The 22,004-nt window shown below is 41.9% G+C and overlaps 2 protein-coding genes across 2 annotated transcripts; one reads left to right on the top strand and one right to left on the bottom strand.

The window, feature by feature from the left end:
- The first annotated feature begins 251 nt into the window (after positions 1-251).
- Positions 252-1,543, top strand: LOC128503922 (olfactory receptor 5V1-like). Its single transcript, XM_053474117.1, has 2 exons — positions 252-1,199; positions 1,394-1,543. Exons 1-2 carry the CDS (start codon positions 252-254, stop codon positions 1,541-1,543), a joined length of 1,098 nt encoding a protein of 365 aa, XP_053330092.1.
- A 1,376-nt stretch (positions 1,544-2,919) lies between these two features.
- On the bottom strand, positions 2,920-21,077 carry LOC128503920 (WD repeat-containing protein 62-like). The gene is made up of 32 exons (XM_053474116.1): positions 20,946-21,077; positions 20,072-20,163; positions 18,942-19,004; positions 18,058-18,115; positions 17,689-17,859; positions 17,163-17,300; positions 16,298-16,492; positions 15,445-15,605; positions 15,018-15,207; positions 14,262-14,396; positions 13,788-13,954; positions 13,123-13,214; positions 12,878-13,003; positions 12,494-12,564; positions 12,250-12,371; positions 11,920-11,992; positions 11,490-11,601; positions 11,234-11,297; positions 10,977-11,060; positions 10,439-10,560; positions 10,121-10,173; positions 7,894-8,118; positions 7,644-7,798; positions 7,467-7,567; positions 6,890-7,036; positions 6,480-6,600; positions 6,128-6,233; positions 5,543-5,603; positions 4,336-5,058; positions 3,760-3,946; positions 3,554-3,617; positions 2,920-3,144 (listed from the first exon to the last, which is right to left on the bottom strand). Exons 1-32 carry the CDS (start codon positions 21,051-21,053, stop codon positions 2,920-2,922), a joined length of 4,512 nt encoding a protein of 1,503 aa, XP_053330091.1. The 5' UTR covers positions 21,054-21,077.
- Between the last annotated feature and the right edge of the window lie 927 nt (positions 21,078-22,004).

Here is a 22,004-nt window from a genome sequence, read left to right as displayed (position 1 = left end):
TTAAAACTCCACGAAGCAGAATTATTTCCAATTCAAAATTCAAACTTTTTTTTTTAGGTTTTTATTTAATTTATTTATTTTTAGGACAATAACCCCCCCCCACACCCCCCGTGCTGCAAATTGAAGAATAGTTGAATAATAATAATAATAAAGTGTTTCTTGTGATCCGGGCGTAGATTTTAATTAAATACACGTTTCTTTCCCCAATTTCTTAGATTTTTTTTTTTTTTTTTTTATCTCGAGGCGCAGACATGGTAGAACGGCCGGCTCTGAGGAACGGTTCTAGAATCACGCATTTCACTTTCGCCGGCGTTTCACAATTCCCCGAAACGCAGGCACTCGTCTTCGCCTTCGTGTTAATCGTTTACTTGGCGACCCTCGGAGGGAACGGAACCATCGTGCTCCTGATCTTCCTGGACCCCCTGCTTCACACGCCTATGTACTTCTTCCTGTGCAACTTGTCCTGCGTGGACGTCATGTACACCACGGTGACGCTCCACCGCATCCTCTACACGTTTATCTCCGGAGACAGCGCCATTTCATTCCCGGAGTGCTTCGTGCAGCTGTACTTCTTCATGTCCTTGGTGGGCATCGAACTGTTGATCTTGACGGCCATGAGCTACGACCGCTACGTGGCCATCTGCAACCCGCTGCGTTACCCCGTCGTGATGAACTCCAAAGCCTGCGCGGCCCTGGGCGCAACGTGTTGGGTGCTGGGCTTCTTGGACACGGTCCCTTTCACTTACATAGTCCATGGCTTCTCCTGCTACGTTTCCAACACCATCAACCACTTCTTCTGCGACCTTCTGGCCCTCATGAAGCTTTCGTGCAGCGACACCTCGCTCCTGGAACACACGATTCTAACGGAAGCCGCGTTTTCCGGGCTCACTCCGTTCGTGCTCACGTCGGCTTCGTACGTCTGCATCATCAGGACGATCCTGGGCATCCAAACCGCCACGGGGAGACGCAAGGCCTTCTACACGTGCTCCTCTCACCTTGCGGTGGTCGTTCTCTTCTACGTCACGCTCTCCTGCTTGTATCTCAGGCCCACGGCCATGTTCTCCTTGGACTCGGACAAGCTGCTTTCGCTGGTGTACACGGCTGTCGTGCCCATGTTCAACCCGTTGATTTACAGCTTGAAAAATAAGGACGTGAACGCTGCGTTAAAAGGCTTGGTAAAGCGATACGAGATGCTAATGGTGAGTATTTAGTAAACGGAACAAAAGGGAATAAATATATTGTCTGCAAACTCGGAGTAGAGTTTTTTTCCCGGCTCAACATCACACCGGTATTTAGTAGACTTGGGCGCCAGCGGAAAGTTCTTGTTTGTAGGAAAATTCTGTGCCCTCGACGCGTTTGCTTTTTTTTTTGGAAATGCCATTCGCCCGTTCAGGTTGCCATGGAAACAAGAAATAAACACATAGAAGAAGCTGAAATAAAACGGCGAGATTCTGTAGATAGAACGGTGGCAGCGATGGAACGGACGAAGATTTTCGTTTCGCGCATGTTCTGTTCGTTATCGGGAGGAAACGGCAAAGCTTGACGCAAAAAAAACAAAAAAAAAAAACCCAAACATTTATATGAAAACGAACGCGCAGGTCTATTATTTACATGGATTCTGTTAACTTTGCATAATGGGGCTTGGGGAGGAACAACAAAAACTTAAAGAGTGGATTCCGTATCTTTAGAATTACTGTTTAAAAAAAAAAAAAAAAAAAGGCTTTTAAAAAATGTACAAGGGAACTCCGTAACACGGATGGAGTTTTTGTCCTGACAGCAGCTCTATTACTGGACAAGAGATGTTTTATGGACCTTTAATTTCGGACTCTGTGAATAATGAAGCGGTTGGGACTTCTGTGAAAAACATGCAGAATCCACGCGTAATAAAACACTTATTCTACGTTTTGGAGAAGGACCCGTCCTCGTGGCTAGAATGTGAAAAACAACCATGAAACGCGTCTCACGTCTATTTCTTTAGCGGACTCCAATTCAGGAAGGAAGAATAAAACAATCGGCATATAAATCACACAGACGGGAGCCCCGCGTGTAACGGATCCGCGCACGCTGCCACGTTTACATTCGTATCAGAATTAGTTTATTAACACAGACAGACATATGAATTAAATACATATAATTATATCATAGGATTTTCAGACATTATGTAAACCAACTCCGGAGATATTTACAGTCGTGTAAAAATTAAACATGTGCCGGCGTTTACACGCGTGAGAAACATTTCATCGTAGCTAAAAGATTTAATCAGAGAAACGGAACTTATTTCCGAGGCCATAGCCCGGTTTGGGGTTTGTACGCTAGTAGACCCGGCTCTTTAGCGATGCCGTCTTTGATTACTTGATTTATGTTAGCATGTTATATGTCTCTAGTCACACGCTGGACGGGGGACATTTGTTTCGTACATCTGTCACACAAACATAACCTCTGCTTCCGCCATTATTTCTGAAGTGGAAGGAATGAGGCTTTCGAGCCCCACTGGGCTTTTTATTGGACACAGAGTTTGCGCTGAATCGTGTTAATTAAATGCAATCCGGATCTATTTTACAAAACGGCGGTTTAAATAAAAATATTTACAGGGGGGGGGGTCCTCACCTCGAAAATAATTTGGCTGACTTTTCAAGCTGCTTTTTTATCCCAAGCTGTTTTAGCTGTCAATTTCTCAAGGATCCATAAAAAAGATCCCCTGTTTGGAGTCGCTGTACGGTGCAGCAGAAATACACACGTGCAATAAGAGAAAATCCAGCTGTGTTTTAATGTAATTTTAGCTAGATTGCTATATTTACAGTTTCATATAATACTTCTGTGCCTCGCAAGTATAAAATATATTTAAATATTAAGTCTTTTCAAGTACTCTTGCACGCTGCCGGTTATTGGGCTTCATTATAAAGGTGGAGAGAATCGCAATCACTTGCTGCCGATCTTCTCCCTCATCAGCTTCAGCATCATTTCTGAGTAATGCTCAAGCAAGTCAAGCGTAGGGTTCTGGTATCGCATGCCGTTTGGAGTTGTATTCATGTTCTGTCCTCCTCCTCCCAACAAATCTATCTCACTCCGAATGTCATCAAAAGCCTTCGAGAACAAAGATCTCAACTGTGCCTTCTCTTCGTGGGAAACATCATCTCTCTCAATCTTTGTAAAAGAATGAATGAATGAATAAATAAATAAATGAATGAGACACAGGTCAGACAGAGTAAGACTAATCCCCTGCATTATCAGCCATTATGAATTATTAAACATGTTTGTTAGCAATGGACTAAACGGACGATGTAAACCTACGTAGAACACACACACACACACATATATATATATATAGGGGATATCTTGGGATTTCACTCAGCGGCTGCTTAAAATCACCAGCGCTGCAGAATCTGTCAGCTTTATAAATAAAGTATAATAATAATAAATAATAATAATAATCACCAGGCCTCAGGTCAATGTGCTAAAAGAGTAGTTCCTAAAATTGTACACTTTAAACACGGCGGTCATTCCTGGCCATTGAAATAAATCTGCTGTTTCAGTAACACCATGAAAAGCATACCTCATTATAAACCTTCAGCGTCTTCTGAAACGCGCCATGAAGCTCATCAATCGCTGATTCACACCTAGAGAGCAGATCTGTTACACCTGGAGAGCGCGAGAGGGTTAAAGAATATAAGTCTGTGTGACATTGGAACAAAATGTTTACCTGTGCTTTATGGAGTAAGCATTCTTTAAACATAAAAACCAAGGTTAGGGAGAAGCTACAGATACACAGCAATGATTCTCGCCACCGATTGGACGATGAGCGGCAGGAAAGCTCTCTCGTTGAAATCAATAGAAAGGCTCTGTGACCGAAGGATCTCAGGCCAACTCACTCCGTGATGGAGCTGACCGGCAGCAAGGCAGGCGAAGCGTTTGGCAGAACGCATGCCCTCCATACAGAACGGGGGCTCTAGGGAAAGGGTCAAACGTACAGGAGGGGATTTGGCAGAATTCCTCCGGGGATTCCCAAGCGAGACGCCATGAAAATGTAAAGGGACCTCAGCCGTTATAATTCACTAAAGAGCATGCGATGGCTGGAGTGGCATTTAGGTCACACCGTACCGAAGCTGACAGGCGTATTGGGGATGCAGTCTGTTGACAAATATAATTTACTTTTCTGTTTTACTTCGGTAGATAAAGTCAGGCCCGAGGGGCCGCCAGTCCGCCTGCTCTCACAAGATAAAACCGCCAATTTGCAAACTGCCCGTTTTACGCTTGGGCTCCAAAGCGCGAAACATCTCTACAGCCCATTCATTTCCCAAAACAGACGTCTCACCCCAAACAGAACCAAATACTTACCAGGATCCGGAGGGGCTTCGTCCACTAAAGAGACGCAGGCGTCATGGGTCAGGAACTCTGCTACTGAAAACCTCCGGCTGGAGTCGGGAAAGTCTGGCATTCTGTGCGCCGATGAAAAGCGCCTCTTGGGAATTTCCTGGAAGTCCGTGGTTTTTTCGTGAACGCTTAGTCTTTTCGCAGCGTCGCACTTCTGCTTCGGGACTGGACCGCTTTGCTCGTCTTTTCCGTTTGCCTTTGATAAGTTACTGACGGATTTCGCTTTCTTCTTTAATCGGGGAAGCAATCCGCAGGTTGCCGGGGGAGGCATTAAAATGTGATCAGATACGTCAGGAATGCTGAGTGAGGACTTTACTTTTGCTTCGTGGCTCTCGGGTGGTATCAGATCTTGTTTTGTAGAGGTTTGCAGCAATTTGTTTGAACCGTCCTCCGCGAGAGGATGCCTCCTTGGCTCGAACGAGTACAGATCGACACTAGACACGGGCCTGCACAGGTTAGACGGCTTCTTAGGATCCTCGACTTGCGACGTGTTAATGTTCTCACCCATCGACACGCTGCGGCATATTTTGGCCTTGGAGCTAGCCGTCGCCTCCATGTACGACTTGGCCCTACTAGATTTGTTCAGTGAGAGGTCCTTGGTCGGCCAGCATCCGGGAAACGAGGATCTGGACGCCGCCTTGTCCACGGACGGCAGTTTCTGCAGACTGGGCAACGTCTTTGATAAATCTGCGAGAAGCAAAATACGAGGGCAGCGGGATTAGCACCGTCTATGCTACAACGGACTTATTTCCTTATAGGAATTGTTACAGCATCACAATGTGGAAGAACGACCCAAATCGGACTTTTTGTAAGCCTAGCCTTAATTATTTTATTAAGTAGACCAAACTAAGTCAAGTTCACATTAATTAATGGAACATAAATCAGTCTTAAAGGGCATATTGGTGAAGAAGAATCTTGGTTCTTAGCAGGAAAAACCATTATAATTTGGGTTCCATGACTCACTGAGAGCTCAACCTGTTAGAATACAAGTTATTGGTAGTAAAATAAATAAATACAAAATATATAAAATCTGTATTTTTGTATAAAATATACAGCCATTATCTGACAGATATTTACACATACAACATACCATCTCGTAAAATACAGCTACACAACTACCCCTACGCCACAATATACATAACCGCCAGCAAATGAAGAGCGGACACGGTACCTGAGCCCTTCGCAGACTTTCTCCTCTCCTGGAGATCACCTGATCTGTAATCTGCCGGCTTCTTGATTGGAGGCAAGATGGAGAGAGGAGAAATCTTTATTAGTGCCATATAAATGCAGAATTATACACCAATTATTGGGGGGGGTGTACTGGACAAAAACAAAAAAAAAAAAAAACTAAAAAAATACTAATACTTTTTAATTATGATTAAAAGCGAAAAGTTTTAGGTGATAAAATAGTAAAGAAAGAAAAAAAAGTGACTGATGGCAAGGCTTTCATCCTACCCATGACCTCTTTCTGCATCATATGACCACAGGTTAGAGTTAAACGTTTCCAAGTAAAAAATAACGACTTAATCATTTCTTACCAGTGATATAAATGTTCAAGCAGGAACAAAGGGACCTTTTGTTGATACTACAAACATAATTACTGCTACCGACAAGGACTATTTTTTTCCCTACGTTATTGGTTCCAAAAAAAAAAAACAAAAAAAAAAAAAAACATATAACACGACCGCAAACTATAGCTCTGAACCCGAAGAATACCGGATTATATGGGAACAGGTTTAGGATTTCGTTCTCTTACCTCTATTGATTTGCGGGGATTATACGGCCGCCCCTGTTCTGCTTCGACCGTAGTATTTGTGGTACCGGCCGGCTGTTGTCCGTTAGGGAGGGATGCGTCTGCCTGCCTGACATCAGAATAGAGAAGCAACTTAAATCAAGCTACAGACCGTACCCCATCATACCACGAAACACACAAAATGCATCGAGGTCTGGTCCTGATTAGCGTGAAACATCGTAATATCCAGAATAACCTGCCATTATACTTTGCTACTTATCTTTTCCCGGCCGCGCCATTTATATGCACTCATTTACACGCACTCATTTACACGCACTCATTTACACGCACTCTATGTCTCTATGAGGATCCTTACCGGCTGCTCTTCTGACACAGGGACAGAAACTTGGAAGAAATGCTCAGACGGGGATTAAGAAACAAATCGCTGTCATCGCCCTCTGTAGGTTTCAGATCCTTCAATGTGTTGTCAAACTTCTCTGCAAGTACACAAAAGAAAGAAAAAAAATTATAAGAAAAAAAAAAAAAACGAGCACGATCAAAATTTATCTTTTTAAAAATTAGTGAAAGGTCATGATGAGATTTTTTTCGGGTCAGTTAAAGCTGATAAAATAATTTTTTCTAAGGCAAACATCTCATTTTATGCACTGTTGGACTGCTTGTGGATTATAAATACTTATCACGACATACATGATCAACAATTATTAAGGCTGTGATTGGTCGGCCAGCATTCTGACAGTTTGAGAAGAGACACCAGCATGAATATACCTTCGGTGTAAGCATCGGTCAGGTTTCCAAAATGTTCCATGAAGAACCTCTGTTGCTCGGGTGATTGGGGCTGAGAATTATCCTGCAAGTCGTCGTCATCCGCGTCTGCCTCGCTACAGATATCCGACGGCGTGAAATCCTCCTCGTCTGGCCGAAGGTTTTCAAAGACATAAAAGCATCGGTCACGGCATCTCAAACCCAGATTCTAGCAAACATTCTAGTCCTAATCTACCCCTACGGGACACGATGGGCTACGGCCAGGAGTAAGTCTGGGTATCGCCTGGCCAGCTCCAGAAAGGCAGAGAGTTTTTGATCCGTCACCAGCACAGAACTGATGAGATGATGAAACTGCTCTGCCGGAGCTCAAAGAAGATTAAGAACTTGTGCAAATGAAGCTTATGAATTTCAGGATTACTGCAAAATCTACATTTCAGTCCTAATATTAACAATATTGGGTTTTTTCTAAGGGAAGTGCTCAAGGTTTTACGGGAAGAGCTTGTAAAGTACGGATGACGATCTGCAGACCCCTTCGGGTGGTGAGAAGTTCCAGCAGAAAAAGAAGATTGTGAAGAATCACCTTCATCTTGCAGACAACGCGAGACAAATTCATTCATACTTTCGCCATCTTCAACGTCAAACGTTTCGGATAACGTATGGTGAACCTCCACGGAAAAATCACTACGGACGGAAAGAAGAGGCTTCAGTCACCGCTCGTTTTAACGCACAGATTGAGAGTATTCACTATGGACGGCACCTTTCCTCCTGCTGAGACATCTGCAACGATGAAGGGTAATAGATGTCGCCCGCCGACTCGGAAGATTGGCACTTGGCGTCTGTGTCTTCCATGACCATGAACATTTCGTAGGTGAACGTGCCATTGGCTAGGTGGTGGCCGGTGTCCTCCGACTGCTAAAAGATTCACAATTCTAAATAATCTGAATTAAAAGGGAAAGCTTCTTTGTTTCCTGGTCTCGTTAACATTGAGACTGTACGGTCTCAGTCACCTCTAGAAGATGTTGCAGGTTCTTGGGCTCAACGTTTTCCACATCCGTCACGTCATCCAGGAAGGAGGTCTCGGTTTTGTCATGATACGGGGTGCTGAAGCAGCTCTGGCTCTCCGAGTCCAAGAGGTTCTTGATGGCGATGTTGCCGTCACACTGAGCCCATCGTCCGCGGGGCTGATAAGTATTTTGCGAGCCGAGACTGGAAGGATCCTGCTTCTCCCTGTCCTGTTAGATGAATAAATAAATACATGGACATTTTTTCTTTTTCAGAATTTGCCCCTTAAGGACAATGGGTGGTCCTTAAACCCATTAAAAACAAAGCATTGAAAGCCCGCGCATGTACGGGCTTTGTCACGAAGGGGTTAAGCAACGTGATGGCCCAGGCATGACACTAGTATGTTATTCTGTTTAACTCGTCTTACATAATGCGTATGGGTAAAATGTAGTATATAAAGTGTAATATATGCTTAGAATATTATACGGTGCTAGATACCAGTTATATAAAGTGTAATATATGCTTAGAATATTATACGACGCTACATACCAGTTATATAAAGTGTAATATATGCTTAGAATATTATATGGTGCTACATACCGGTTATATAAAGTGTAATATATGCTTAGAATATTATACGGTGCTACATACCAGTTATATAAGGTGTAATATATGCTTAGAATATTATACAGTGCTACATACCGGTTATATAAAGTGTAATATATGCTTAGAATATTATACGGTGCTACATACCGGTTATATAAAGTGTAATATATGCTTAGAATATTATACGGTGCTACATAGCAGTTATATAAATTGTAATATATGCTTAGAATATTATATGGTGCTACATAGCAGTTATATAAAGTGTAATATATGCTTAGAATATTATATGGTGCTACATAGCAGTTATATAAAGTATAATATATGCTTAGAATATTATACGGTGCTACCTACCAGTTATATAAAGTGTAATATATGCTTAGAATATTATATGGTGCTACATAGCAGTTATATAAAGTGTAATCTATGCTTAGAATATTATACGGTGCTACATACCGGTTATATAAAGTGTAATATATGCTTAGAATATTATACGGTGCTACATACCAGTTATATAAAGTGTAATATATGCTTAGAATATTATACGGTGCTACATACCAGTTATATAAAGTGTAATATATGCTTAGAATATTATACGGTGCTACCTACCAGTTATATAAAGTGTAATATATGCTTAGAATATTATACGGTGCTACCTACCAGTTATATAAAGTGTAATATATGCTTAGAATATTATACGGTGCTACATAGCAGTTATATAAAGTGTAATATATGCTTAGAATATTATACGGTGCTACCTACCAGTTATATAAAGTGTAATATATGCTTAGAATATTATATGGTGCTACATAGCAGTTATATAAAGTGTAATCTATGCTTAGAATATTATACGGTGCTACATACCGGTTATATAAAGTGTAATATATGCTTAGAATATTATATGGTGCTACATAGCAGTTATATAAAGTGTAATATATGCTTAGAATATTATATGGTGCTACATAGCAGTTATATAAAGTGTAATATATGCTTAGAATATTATACGGTGCTACCTACCAGTTATATAAAGTGTAATATATGCTTAGAATATTATATGGTGCTACATAGCAGTTATATAAAGTGTAATCTATGCTTAGAATATTATACGGTGCTACATACCGGTTATATAAAGTGTAATATATGCTTAGAATATTATACGGTGCTACCTACCAGTTATATAAAGTGTAATATATGCTTAGAATATTATATGGTGCTACATAGCAGTTATATAAAGTGTAATATATGCTTAGAATATTATATGGTGCTACATAGCAGTTATATAAAGTGTAATATATGCTTAGAATATTATACGGTGCTACCTACCAGTTATATAAAGTGTAATATATGCTTAGAATATTATATGGTGCTACATACCAGTTATATAAAGTGTAATATATGCTTAGAATATTATACGGTGCTACCTACCAGTTATATAAAGTGTAATATATGCTTAGAATATTATACGGTGCTACATACCAGTTATATAAAGTGTAATATATGCTTAGAATATTATATGGTGCTACATAGCAGTTATATAAAGTGTAATATATGCTTAGAATATTATACGGTGCTACCTACCAGTTATATAAAGTGTAATATATGCTTAGAATATTATATGGTGCTACATACCAGTTTTCTCACCCACAATGGAAGCTTCCCGTTGGTCTGCAAAAAGCTTGGATCTAAAGGTAGAATTTGAAACGGCTCATTATGGAATCTAAAATATCAATTAGGTTTTTACTACGCTGCATCCTAGTAACAGATGACGAAATATCAAAGACTTTACCCTATGGGAAAAGCTAATCAATAATCTGCGAGTATTCCACAGTCTAAAACTGGCAAACGCCACGGTGGATATCTATAATTATATATATATATATATATATATATATATATATATATATATATATATATAAATATTTAAAAAAGATATATAAAACTGCGCACCTGCTTCAAAACTGGCTTTCGAAGGCGTCATGGCTGTGGGATCTTCTACCTCACAAGTCTTATCCATGAAAAAATCATCATAAGCAGTCCCGTCAAGTAAATGAGAAATGTGCGTTTCTACCCTAAAGATTTGGGGGGGGGGGAATCCCGTTAGTATTGTTCGAAGAGATTAGTTAATGGATTTCTCTCTGTATGGAAAAGATAAAGTTTAATGATTATACTCCTTTGGGTTCATAGGAATGTGTCCTGGGCTATATGAATACATTGAATACTGCACACTAAAATCAAATAGTCATTGAAGGAACACGCGCATGCGCCAGATAGATAAACATCAGAATAGAAATAGAACCATCTATTGAATTACTTTTTAAATCCCAATATTTATTTGAACATAGTTACTGTGTTGGCATGCACTACTTCCACTGGGCGGCTATTCCGCGTACCCGCTACTCAATCTGTATTCTCCCGTTACCCCTCAGCCTTCTTTCCTCTATCTGTTAACGAAGCTAATTCAGCGATTCCTCTTTTGTATCCGTACCGGTTTGTCTTCGGAGCCGTTTCTTCTAAGTGCTGACGCATGCTGGTAGTCAGAGCAGAATCCAGCCGCCAGATGAACACACAGCTGAAAAAATACATCCAGCGTTCAAATTACATTTTAGGGGGGAAAAAAACATTTTAGTGAATTTATTTATTTATTTTTTTAAACGCCATTTTTACAAGTGACCGAAACAAACGTCATTTCATATAATGGAACAAATCACAAGTATATGTATATATTTAAAATAAGCCAATTACCTGTCTCCAGACACTGTAATTAATCTCTTGCAGTCATACGTGAACTTCATATCAGTCACTATATCTGGAAGACAAAAAGAATTACCATATTATATATATATTATTTCATATATTTTATACACACAAAACACACACTATGTTGAACAGAGCATGTAATCATAATACAAAAAATACATATCAAAAGTTGTAATATTGAATAAAACCTGTAGAAAATGGACATCGATCGTATATTAAAGCAAAGTGACTAGAAACGAACCTGCGTGCCCGTACACCACGGCCACACATTCACCGGAGTGCAAATCAAAGAGGGAGATATTCTTATTGGAACAGCTGGTGGCAAAAAACGTCCCAGACGGATCCATCTGCACCTGCGAGGAGAGGTTAAAGGAGAGGAGTGAAACCCGAGGGCAGCGAACGGGGCATAAAAGTTTTGGGTATCCCAGCTGCAGCATCTCAATGAAATTCATTCAAACTATTCTTGTTTTAAGGCAGGAATACACAGGACCCCTGGCCCATCGGCAGCTGTGGGGGGCTGGAGATGAGCAAAAACCATCCTTTTTATTTTTGTCACCTGTATGAAACGCTACCGGATCATTTGGTTGTTTTTTTTCCCCTTTTGAGGACCAAAACACAGGGCGGTTTGAAAATTGACTATAAAAAGGGCTTTTGAAAACGGCTCCAGTTACCTTTAATAAAGCCCCTCCGCTTGGAGAACCTTTGAGCGCTTTCTCTTGTTTACCGCTCAAAATATTGTATAATCTGTAAAAGAAAGAAGGTTGGAAAACTAACCATTTACAGAAATGACGCATTCTGAGCAATGTTAAAAGACTGGGGGGGCATAAAACAATTTCAAGGGGACAGAATCTCCTGGGACATCTTTACAATTCAATACAGCCAATAAGAGACGCCGCCTGTCACGCTTGCATCCCATTGGCTGCTCTGTGTTTTGCGTCAGAGCCCTGAGAGATGTAGAATTTATATGTAGAGCTATAAGCGCTAGAGCGTTAATGACTTACCTGATATTTTTATCCTGACAAGCGACAGCTACCGTTTTCTGGCTTACGTCGACATCCATGTCATAAAGGGTCGTCTTTTCCACACTATGATGCAACCGGATAAAATTAACCCCGTCTGGGAGCTAAGCAGAAAAGAAGGGCATATCAGAGCTCGGCATCATTTTTATTCAAACGATCGTTGACAGAAGTCCAGCAGAAGCGGGGTGTTTGTGCTTTTAACACATTTCGGATTTCAGGTACTCACAATCTGCGCTGGGCGGAAATAAATGCTCTTATCGGCCCCGCAGCTGATCATATGCATCTGGTCGTCCTCACCTGGGCAAGGAACAAACAAACGAGTAATTATTTTTATTTTGGCAATTTATAGTTTGCTTAGTTAGTAAACGTATTATCGGACGGATTCACAGTAAAGGAATGTAAAAAACATTGTACTCTCCGCTACACAGACCAGGAGTTCTATTCTCTCCCATAAAAGCAACACAAACTTAACCCCTTAATGACAAAGCCCGTTTTCAATGGGTTTAGGGACCGCCCATTGTCCTTAAGGGGTTAAGAAGCTTCTTCAATTTCTATAACAACAACATCGTATCGCCTGGCAATTTAATGACTTTGCAAAACACGCAAGTACCTGCAAACTTGACAGCTGTGATGGAGGATGAGTGATCATCGAGGGTTTGCATCAGGGAGTAATCGCTCTCCACATTTAGAACGTGAATTAAGCGGTCTCGGCTGGCAGAAGCAAGAAGCGTCACGCCTGGGGGGGGGTGTCGAGAAAATCAATGGTCTGAATCAGCGAATTATTTCACCGAAACGTCATAAGAATAACCGACAGCCTCACTCAGAGTTTAAGGGGCTGGAGTAAAGACCACCTACCTGATAGGGGCTTGGAATATTCCAGACACAGGATCTCCCCGTCGTGCGCTTCTATGGTCAGAAACTCATCGAAAATTCCCAGGTCGTATATTCTTGAAAATAAAGAAAGATTAGGTGAACGGAGATGAGGCAGCAAAGTCAATTTATTGGTTAAAAATAGTAGTAAAAACTATTAACTCATTGTCCATATTTAAGTTATTTTGTTTCTCCTGCCATCATATGAACTTTTATACATATCGGGGGCCATCATTTACATTAATGGGGTTTATAAATGTAAATGCATGGAGGGAGATGTACAGAAACCGCTCCTACTGGTTTCAAAGGGAGCATTTTCCTGACGGCGGCTGCGTTGAGCAACCAAACCGTCCAAAAAACAAACAGTGTGTGTGTGTGTTTGTATGGGGGGGGTGGGGGTGGAAAGATACGTTGCAGCATTTTCACCAGATTATTCATTTATTTATTAACAGGAAGTTAAGGTGCTTTTCCTTACGGTATATAAATGGTGGTTTTCCTATACATTTTATTTTTTAAACCCTATGTGTTTATTGAGTGAATAGAACTATAAGATAGGACTGGATAAACAGCTCGGGCATTCTGTATTCTTTAAAACACTTCGATCAATTAATTCTTATATATATTTATTTGCTGCAATATAATACACATACCGAATGTTTCCTGCCCTGTCGCCTGAAGCCAAATGCTGCCCATCGAGACGGACTTTGAGAACCCGTATCCCGCTTTTTGGGTCTCTCGGATCGCTCTTGTCAGCCGTCCCTGAATAATCTCTTAGGTATTGTATGTTATTGTCAACATAAATCACCTTTAGCAAATCCTTTCAAATAAACAGAATTAGAATGATGAATAATTGACTTATACTTTTGATTAGATCTCCACATTTAACAGAAGATAGTCCTAAAGCATCAATTACATTAGAAGAGGTGGAATAAAAGATGAGCGAGTATTTCCATATTAAATGTGGACAGCCGTTTATGCCTGCATCTATTTTGTTTCTACTATGAAATAAATCACATTCTGTCCCACAAATTATTTCACCCCAGGCGCAATTCCCAGTCAGCGCAATTCCCAGTCAGCGCAATTCCCAGTCAGCGCACTTTAATATCCCGCGATGCATATATTACATGGCTATAAATATTCCTCTTCAGGTTAGGGTTGGAGCTTCTTTCCGTGTTCCAGAGACGGATGGTATTGTCAGACGCACACGTGAAAAACGATCCATGCGGCACGCACGGCTTCTGCTCAACTTCAGGATATACCTAAAAGGATTAATATATTTTATCACTATAAAAACATCAAAAACCTAACATCTCAACGAAATATTTACTTTTGAAACTAACGAAATAGACATTTTCTTTAGGATCTCTGTTTCTTGCATTATTCAAGCTTTCACTTTTATTTGGATACGTCCCAAGTGTTTAGAATCTATTAAAAAGTCATATGATGAACATGCGTGAGCTATGGGGGGATTTTTTTGCCCACTATTAGCGGTTCTTTTAATAAAAATATAGCTTGGTTGTATTTGAAATGAAGGGGAGAGAAGTCCTGGCAAACTGTTTGATACGAGTCGTGCAATACTTCCTATAGACAGCAGAGGTCAGTGTTCAGGATTTAAATGATAAGTTTGTTTCTTTGGACACCATGGTAACGATCAGCCCCCCCCACCCTACACACAGCCAGGTTACTACCCAGGACCCAAGTCGTGTTGCACGACACAGCAGTCCTCTCATCAGAAAATCTCTTCTCTTAGATTCTGGGATAGAAACCGACCATCATGGGCAAGAAAAGCTGTTCACAAACGCCCCGTTATCCATAACATTCATTTTACTTTTTAAAACAAGCACCTACACAATTTTCTTTGGTAAATAACCTCCACGTACCTCCACGTTCCAGACGTAGGAGCTGTGGTATAGCGCCGAGTACACTTTCCCCACTTTTTTAGTGTCATTGACGTCCCAGACGTACAGACTGTGGTCGTTGTACACGCAGCACAGCCACTGGTTGAGCTCATCGTACACCAAAGCACAGGTATCCGGATAGCACGATTTGGGCTGTTTAGCAAATAACGCACTAAAACAAACAAACAAACAAACAAAAAAATCAACATTATGAGCTTTTAAAAAACACATTTAAACAGCCATATTAGAAATGGATATCTCTCCGAGGATTAATATAATTAATTGCATGATTATAAAGCGTTTGTTTTACATAAAAAGCAACATCCGACACTTAATTCAGGATTACCGATAAACAGCTTTAATTCTAGACGGAAGCGCGTTCCATGAGGCGCATTTATAGCGGCATCACCTTGGATCGAGTCCCAGGGTAACATCGACGCCCAGGAAGTGGGGTTTGGGCAGATCCGTGAGGTATTGGAGGTTCTGGGCATTAAACATCCTGACGACCCCATCTTCACAGCCGCAGAAAACAAGCTTCTCTGTCACAGACAAACAACTCGAGGCGGATACCTGGACGCAGCAAGACAGAAATCTAACGGTGATCGGGCGTTCATCGGTACCATCACAGCAACGGGGTTTCATCGTACAGATTATAACATAGTAAGAGGGGAAGTAAAATACGCGGTGTGAATGTCCCTACCCCATAGAGCTTACAGTCATTTGTAATTTAAATGTATGGTGGGTGTTACTCGAGCCAAGGTCTGGCCTGACCGCCTCTACTGAAACCGTTAGGCATTAGTATGAAGACGTTTTGCGCATGCTCGGTATTGTTTCCATGAAGCAGCAGCCAGTTATATGTATACTAGTAAAGCGTATGTGTTCAGAGAGTACACCTGTGATTGGCTGCTGCTACTAATCCCATCGACTGAGCATGTGCAAGAAGTGTACTGAAGAATGCTCCCTGCATTCAGTAGAAGCAGCTGGGGGAGGAGTTAACAAGAAAGATAAAAAAAAAAAAAAAAAAAGTATTTCTCTAACTAACTTATTCGATAAATATGAGCACCAATCTCAATGAATTGAGGCACGGAATCCATGCAAAATTGCTTTTTTCCCCCAAAGCCGGGTGGGGCTTTTATTTGATACCATAATCTAGTTAGAATAATAAAAATATTCTATATAATATATAATTATATAATATAAAAAAAAAAATGTTCAGGAATGTCCCTTGATCTACACATTAACGATGATATCTCTCTTATTACCTTTAACTTAATCCACTTCTCCAGAACTCTCTTATCGCTGAACAGACACAGCACTCCGGAAGACGTTATGCAGAAGGTATTTCCAGCGTTCGCCCCTTTGCCACAAGCAACCCCACAAAATATATTATTGTGGAGGTCCCCTAATAATCCCGAGCGGCCGACCAGAGGCACCGTCCCGTTAACCTGCAAGGCAGACTGCATGCGAAATACACAGGCGTTTAAAAAAATGTCAAGGAACAGAAGTAAAGCCAAATAATCATCAGTAGCATACCACGCGGATACGTTTATTATACACGCAGCAGGGCTGAGGGCCAAGATACGGTAAATTCAGATGCCGTCCTGCTTGAATTATGCATTACAACATCCGAGGTATAAAATACGCGAAGAAGAGATCTAGAAATCCATTATACTTTATTTACCCAACAGAAGGATCATCTTTACCGAATGTGCTTAACATCCAGCGCAAAGATTAACGCCAGAATAAAATGTTGAAGAAAATCACAAATGCCAACGTCTCTTAACCCCTTGAGGACAATGGGCGGTCCCTAAACCCATTAAAATAATGCATTTTGAGCCCGTACATGTACGGGCTTTGTCATTAAGGGGTTAAATTGACAGAAAGAAAAATAAAATGAGAGGTGCTGGGACACGGAGGATTATACGGGTAAAGGTTTATATATCGTTGATTTTCAGGGGACCTGCAAGGTCCAAAACTAAATTTTAATAGAGAATAACAATGTTTTAACAAAATTGCAGTTTTTGTGGGTACGTCCGTGTCTGAAGGGTGCTGTGAAGCATTATTATTTTTTAACTTTGGGATCATAGAAAATAAGTCCTACATTGAAGGGCCGCTTGAACCTCATACCTGGCGTTTTTTGGAGGTCTCCATGTACCAGAACCTGACGTGGCGATTTCCACCCGTAACAAAATAGCTGTTGTCTTCGGAAAAAGACACCGCAGTAACCTTACTGGAAACCTTGTTTTTTGCGACGATGTTATTAACCTGCAAGGACATCGATGTCAGACACAAGGCTTTAACACAACAGGAGAAACAAACATGCAACCTGCCCCTTTGACAGTAGTAGTTACACTAATCCTACCCCCAGGCCAGGTAATTAGAACATTTAGGATTTCCATCTCGGGCATAAAAACGATATCTGTTTGTAGGCATGCTAAAAATAAAATTTACAATAAATATGAGCAATATTGGTAGGACATGTGTGGAAATTGCTGGAGCAGAAGCCGGAATAGTAAAGGATAGAAGAGTTCAGAAGGATAGAAGATTCAGAAGAACAAAAAACAGTCATTGTTAGCATTAATAATTCATTGCTGCAGCCGACATCCCCGTCGCTAAACCCAAAGGGATGACAGCAGTGACATCATTTCCTTACCTTCCAGTCCCACACGTTGACGACCATATCATGCTGATATCCCACAGACACAACGTACTTCATGTTGGGAGAGAAGCACACGCAGGACACGCCGTATTTGTGTCCGACCATTTCAGACACCAGGGTCTTCTCGGCGACATCCCAGACGCGCACGGCCGGTTTGTGTCCGCTCTGACAAACACAAGAAGGAGAGAGGTAGAGGTTAGAAAAAACATCCCAGGGGACGGGGCTAAAACATAAAAAATATACAATATCAGTCAAATGGATCAAAAGAAAGAGAAAATTAAGTTAGTGGAATTTAATACCTAAAAGGACAGATTAGAAAAGACGACGCAGCAGGCGAGACGATGCAAAGCAGCACCTACTTACCTCTCCTGACGCAATATACTTTCCATCCGGAGAAAACGACAAAGCGCTCAGAGGTTTGCTGCGGACACAAATAAAGAAAACGATTGTGAACAAAAACAAATGTATGAATTAAAAGCAAAGAAAACAAGCATTTCATCCAACCTGGGATTGTAACCAATACTGAGCATAGGTACCTGCAGCCCAATCATCATATACAATGCCTGATGAGATCAATCCCGATAAGGATTCAAATGTTTTACTCCAGAACGTTCTGCTCCAAAGTGTTAGAAAAGCACTGAATTTATGAAATAAAAATGAATCAAACTATAAACAGCAGCACTTAACACTTCAGGGGAGAATACATCGCCCTAGGGCAGTATCAGAGCTGGAAAAGGGTATGTATATGACATACATACATACATACATATACACCATCAGCTCTGCTTTAGCATATCCTTTACATTGGATGTAATGGTCTCATTACCATGGCAACCAATGAAACTTCTCTAATCATTGGGTCATTCTACTGGTTGCTATAGGAGGTGATCAGACCAAGTTTTCCCATTATGCCCCAAATACACTGCCTTGAAAAACTACTCAGACCCCTTACCGCTTCCCTCATATTCCCGAGTGACCTACCAGATGAACGGGGCAAAAACCACCGACACCGCGCAGAAAGCTGGTACCTACTAACCCCAGAAGACTGAAACCTGTATTGCAGATAACGCTGGCTCTACCACCCTACATCAAACATCCCTCTATCCAGAAGACGCCGTCAGTGTTTGGAAGCAGCTTGAATCTTTCTCTATAGAACTCGGGATTTCTTACTCTTCTCGCTTATAATAAATACCCCGTTTTAGACGGCCGCCGCCGCCGTATTATTCCGCGTGTATTTTGAGGATCACCTGCACGTGTTGAAGATGTGGGTCTGCTTGTTCTTCCTCGGGCATAGAAGCACGATGACACACCTGGAACACAGAAAAGCGAGAGGATATCGCGAGCAAAACATTAACATCGCTCCAAAGGTTACATCCAGCATGCTGTGACGCGTTTTGGGTCCACTACTACACGCCTGTTTAATAAGTCGCACCATTACTGGCAGCGGTGAAAGCGCGTCGCACAGCAGTTACCGAGAGGAAATTACAAAAATATCTATAAAAAAAAAAGACTTTAACGCCGCATCCGGTCTGCCCGTTTTCTCGGTCGAACCTCAGACAGCCTTATTCTTATTCCTTGGTTTCTAAGGAAACGCTTTCCTGCCACTGATTGGCCGCTTCGAGAACCGTCAGCCCGCGGAGGAGGCTGTAGCTGCAGCTTCTACTTAAGGTTAAGTGATTTTGATTCATAAAAGAACAGAATGACAGAAAGAAAAATAAGCGCAAAAAAAGAAAAAGCATACGCCAGACGCAAAAAAAAGCAGCGCAACTGCGGAAAATTTTTGGCGCAGAGTGGAAATAGTGGAGTCGTAATTGGGATTACTGCATTAACCCATTGGTTGCTATGGCAATTACTACACTTATAGTATTTTAGACCAGAATTTTTTTCAAGGAACAATTTTTTTTGTTTAGCAAGCAGCAGCAAGATGCATCATTGAGGACCCTCACTAAAGGAGCATGGCGCGCATGCACTGGGGAGGTCCGCTCAGGCACTAACAATGGTTTCACGACAATGTCAGGAAAACTACAGGGGGCGAGCAGCTCTGCAGAGCGTTTTACTCAGAAACATTCTGCACAGTATTATTATTAATTGTTTTATATAAATATATAGCGCCATCAAATTCTGTAGCGCTGTACAATGGGTGGACAGGACATAACAAGTAGTATATAATAACAGGTGAGGAGGGCCCTGTGCACAGGAGCTTACAATCTAGAGTAGCGGTATTCAGGCACATTGTTAGTCTCGCTGCTCAGAGATTCACCGGCACAGCAACTAATGCTTCTGTCTCTGCCAGTTGTGACTCATTCAGACTGGTAAGCGTACCGCGCTGCGGAATATGACGGCGCTATATAAATCAATACGTTAGAATAAGTCTTACCCCGCGGGATAAGCCACCAGCCCGGAGTTGGGGTCGCATGTCAGAGCGCTGTTACTGGATATGGTTATCCCCAACACTTTCTCCAGTTCCACCTGTGAAAAAAGCAGTCGTAATAATGACACGACCTCAGAATCATAATATAATAACGCAGGTGCTGCTCGCACTCACAGGTTATGACATCACAACCTTTCTAACCAATAGAAACCTCTCAATATGTTAACCCTTTATGAAAACAGAAGTGATTTATCCATATTTATTTAAACAAGGCACCATAGACCCAAAGGCCTGCACTCAAGGCAACAAGCCCCCGGAAGGCTTTGAAATATACTTTGTCTTTTTGTTGCCAGGTTTTAGTTTGCATACATGTCATTGCGTGTAACACCTACACATGTCATACGTACACATGTAACGTAGTGTTTATTATTTCTCATTTTAACCCTACGCTGCCAGCGCTATGCGGCGCAACCATTAACCCTACGCTGCCAGCTCTATACAGTGCAGCAATTATGCCAACCCTGACAGAGCTATACAGTACAATGATTAACCCTACCCTGGCAGAGCTATAAGATGCAGCAATAAACCCTACCCTGTCATTGTCGTACAGCAGAGCTATTTAGTCTACACTGTCAGAGCCAGACAGTACAGCGATTAACCCTTCGCAGTTATAAATAACGGTGTTTAACCCTCCACTGTCAGAGAACCCCGAGTAAGGGTTTACTGTCAGACATGACAGGAGGTGGCATTTTGGCGTGTTATTCCCACACTGCTCGATCGGCTTCGAATACATTCGCTCCAGTACTATACGGCCCAGTTGCTCCAGTTACACACGGCATGTAAGGGTTTGTATCCCGGTATCATCCGTCGCCCTTCACACCTGTCTAGTCACTTTGACCCCCTGCAGCCCCCGGGATGACCGGCGGCGGCCGGGCGGGGAGTGAGGAGGCAGGTGGCCGCCCCGGCTCTGGCCGCTCCCGTCCGACATCTCTAGGCAGTCCGGCAGTCTCGTCAGTTTCGAAAAGCGCGCCGAACCCCTTCTCCAACGGCTTTCGCAGTGATTGGACAGCAAGAACAGAAGGGCGGTAGCAACTAGCTGCTTCACCGGAATCCGAAGCGGTGACTGGACAGAGCAAAAATAGGCGGGATCTGGCGCTTATAAGGCGCGACGACCTCCTGTAGTTCAGTCAGAACTAAGGTGACAGTCTGAGAGGGCATCGGCAGCTGATACATTTATTCACGGTCTGGGTCGGTGAAAAGGGTTACCCCCGCTATACCTTATGCTTCCTCTCTATCATAGCATCTTATACGTCCTTAGGGCAGTATCGGGGTAACGTTCACGCCATGGCCACCGGTCCTTGGACTCTGGTAATTTACAATGCAAAGGGCTGCCAAGGGTATCATTTGCCCCCTGCTGGGTGCCCAGATGTGGTAAATGGCCCCCAATATTCATTTTTCTATCTGCACTTCCAGAAGTGGCGTCTGGGTGAAGAAATACCTCAGAGGTATTCTCCACCTGGTGGAGTCCCTTTTTGTGTTTCTGCCCCTTCTTTCTGGTGAATGATGGTGGAAACGGTATGTCGGAGGGGAACGCCCTTATGTGGTTATGAAAAAGGGCTTATTAGTATATATGTTACTCGGTCAGTTAGTTGCACATGTGCAGAAAGCAAAATGTAATGCATTATCAGCCGCAGATATAAAGAACAATAGTGTGAAGAACCATGTCTGATCTTCACTGTTATTATTATTATTATATTTATGTGTACCCGGTTTGAATGTGGCTGCAGCTCCAGCCTTCAAAGAGACGATCCTATAATCTGGCTGGGGCTCTTAATCAGCCAGCACAGCCCTGTCTGCCCAGACGGCACCCGCACTACAGGGGGGATAACACAGGTGGGGGAACCCATTGTATCCCTTAATCCCCTCACCTGATACATCC

Source organism: Spea bombifrons, chromosome 8, assembly GCF_027358695.1.
Source record: "Spea bombifrons isolate aSpeBom1 chromosome 8, aSpeBom1.2.pri, whole genome shotgun sequence".
NCBI classification, from domain to species: domain Eukaryota; kingdom Metazoa; phylum Chordata; class Amphibia; order Anura; family Pelobatidae; genus Spea; species Spea bombifrons.
The sequence above is the reverse complement of the archived record's forward strand: the minus strand, read 5'-3'. Positions and strand labels throughout refer to the sequence as shown.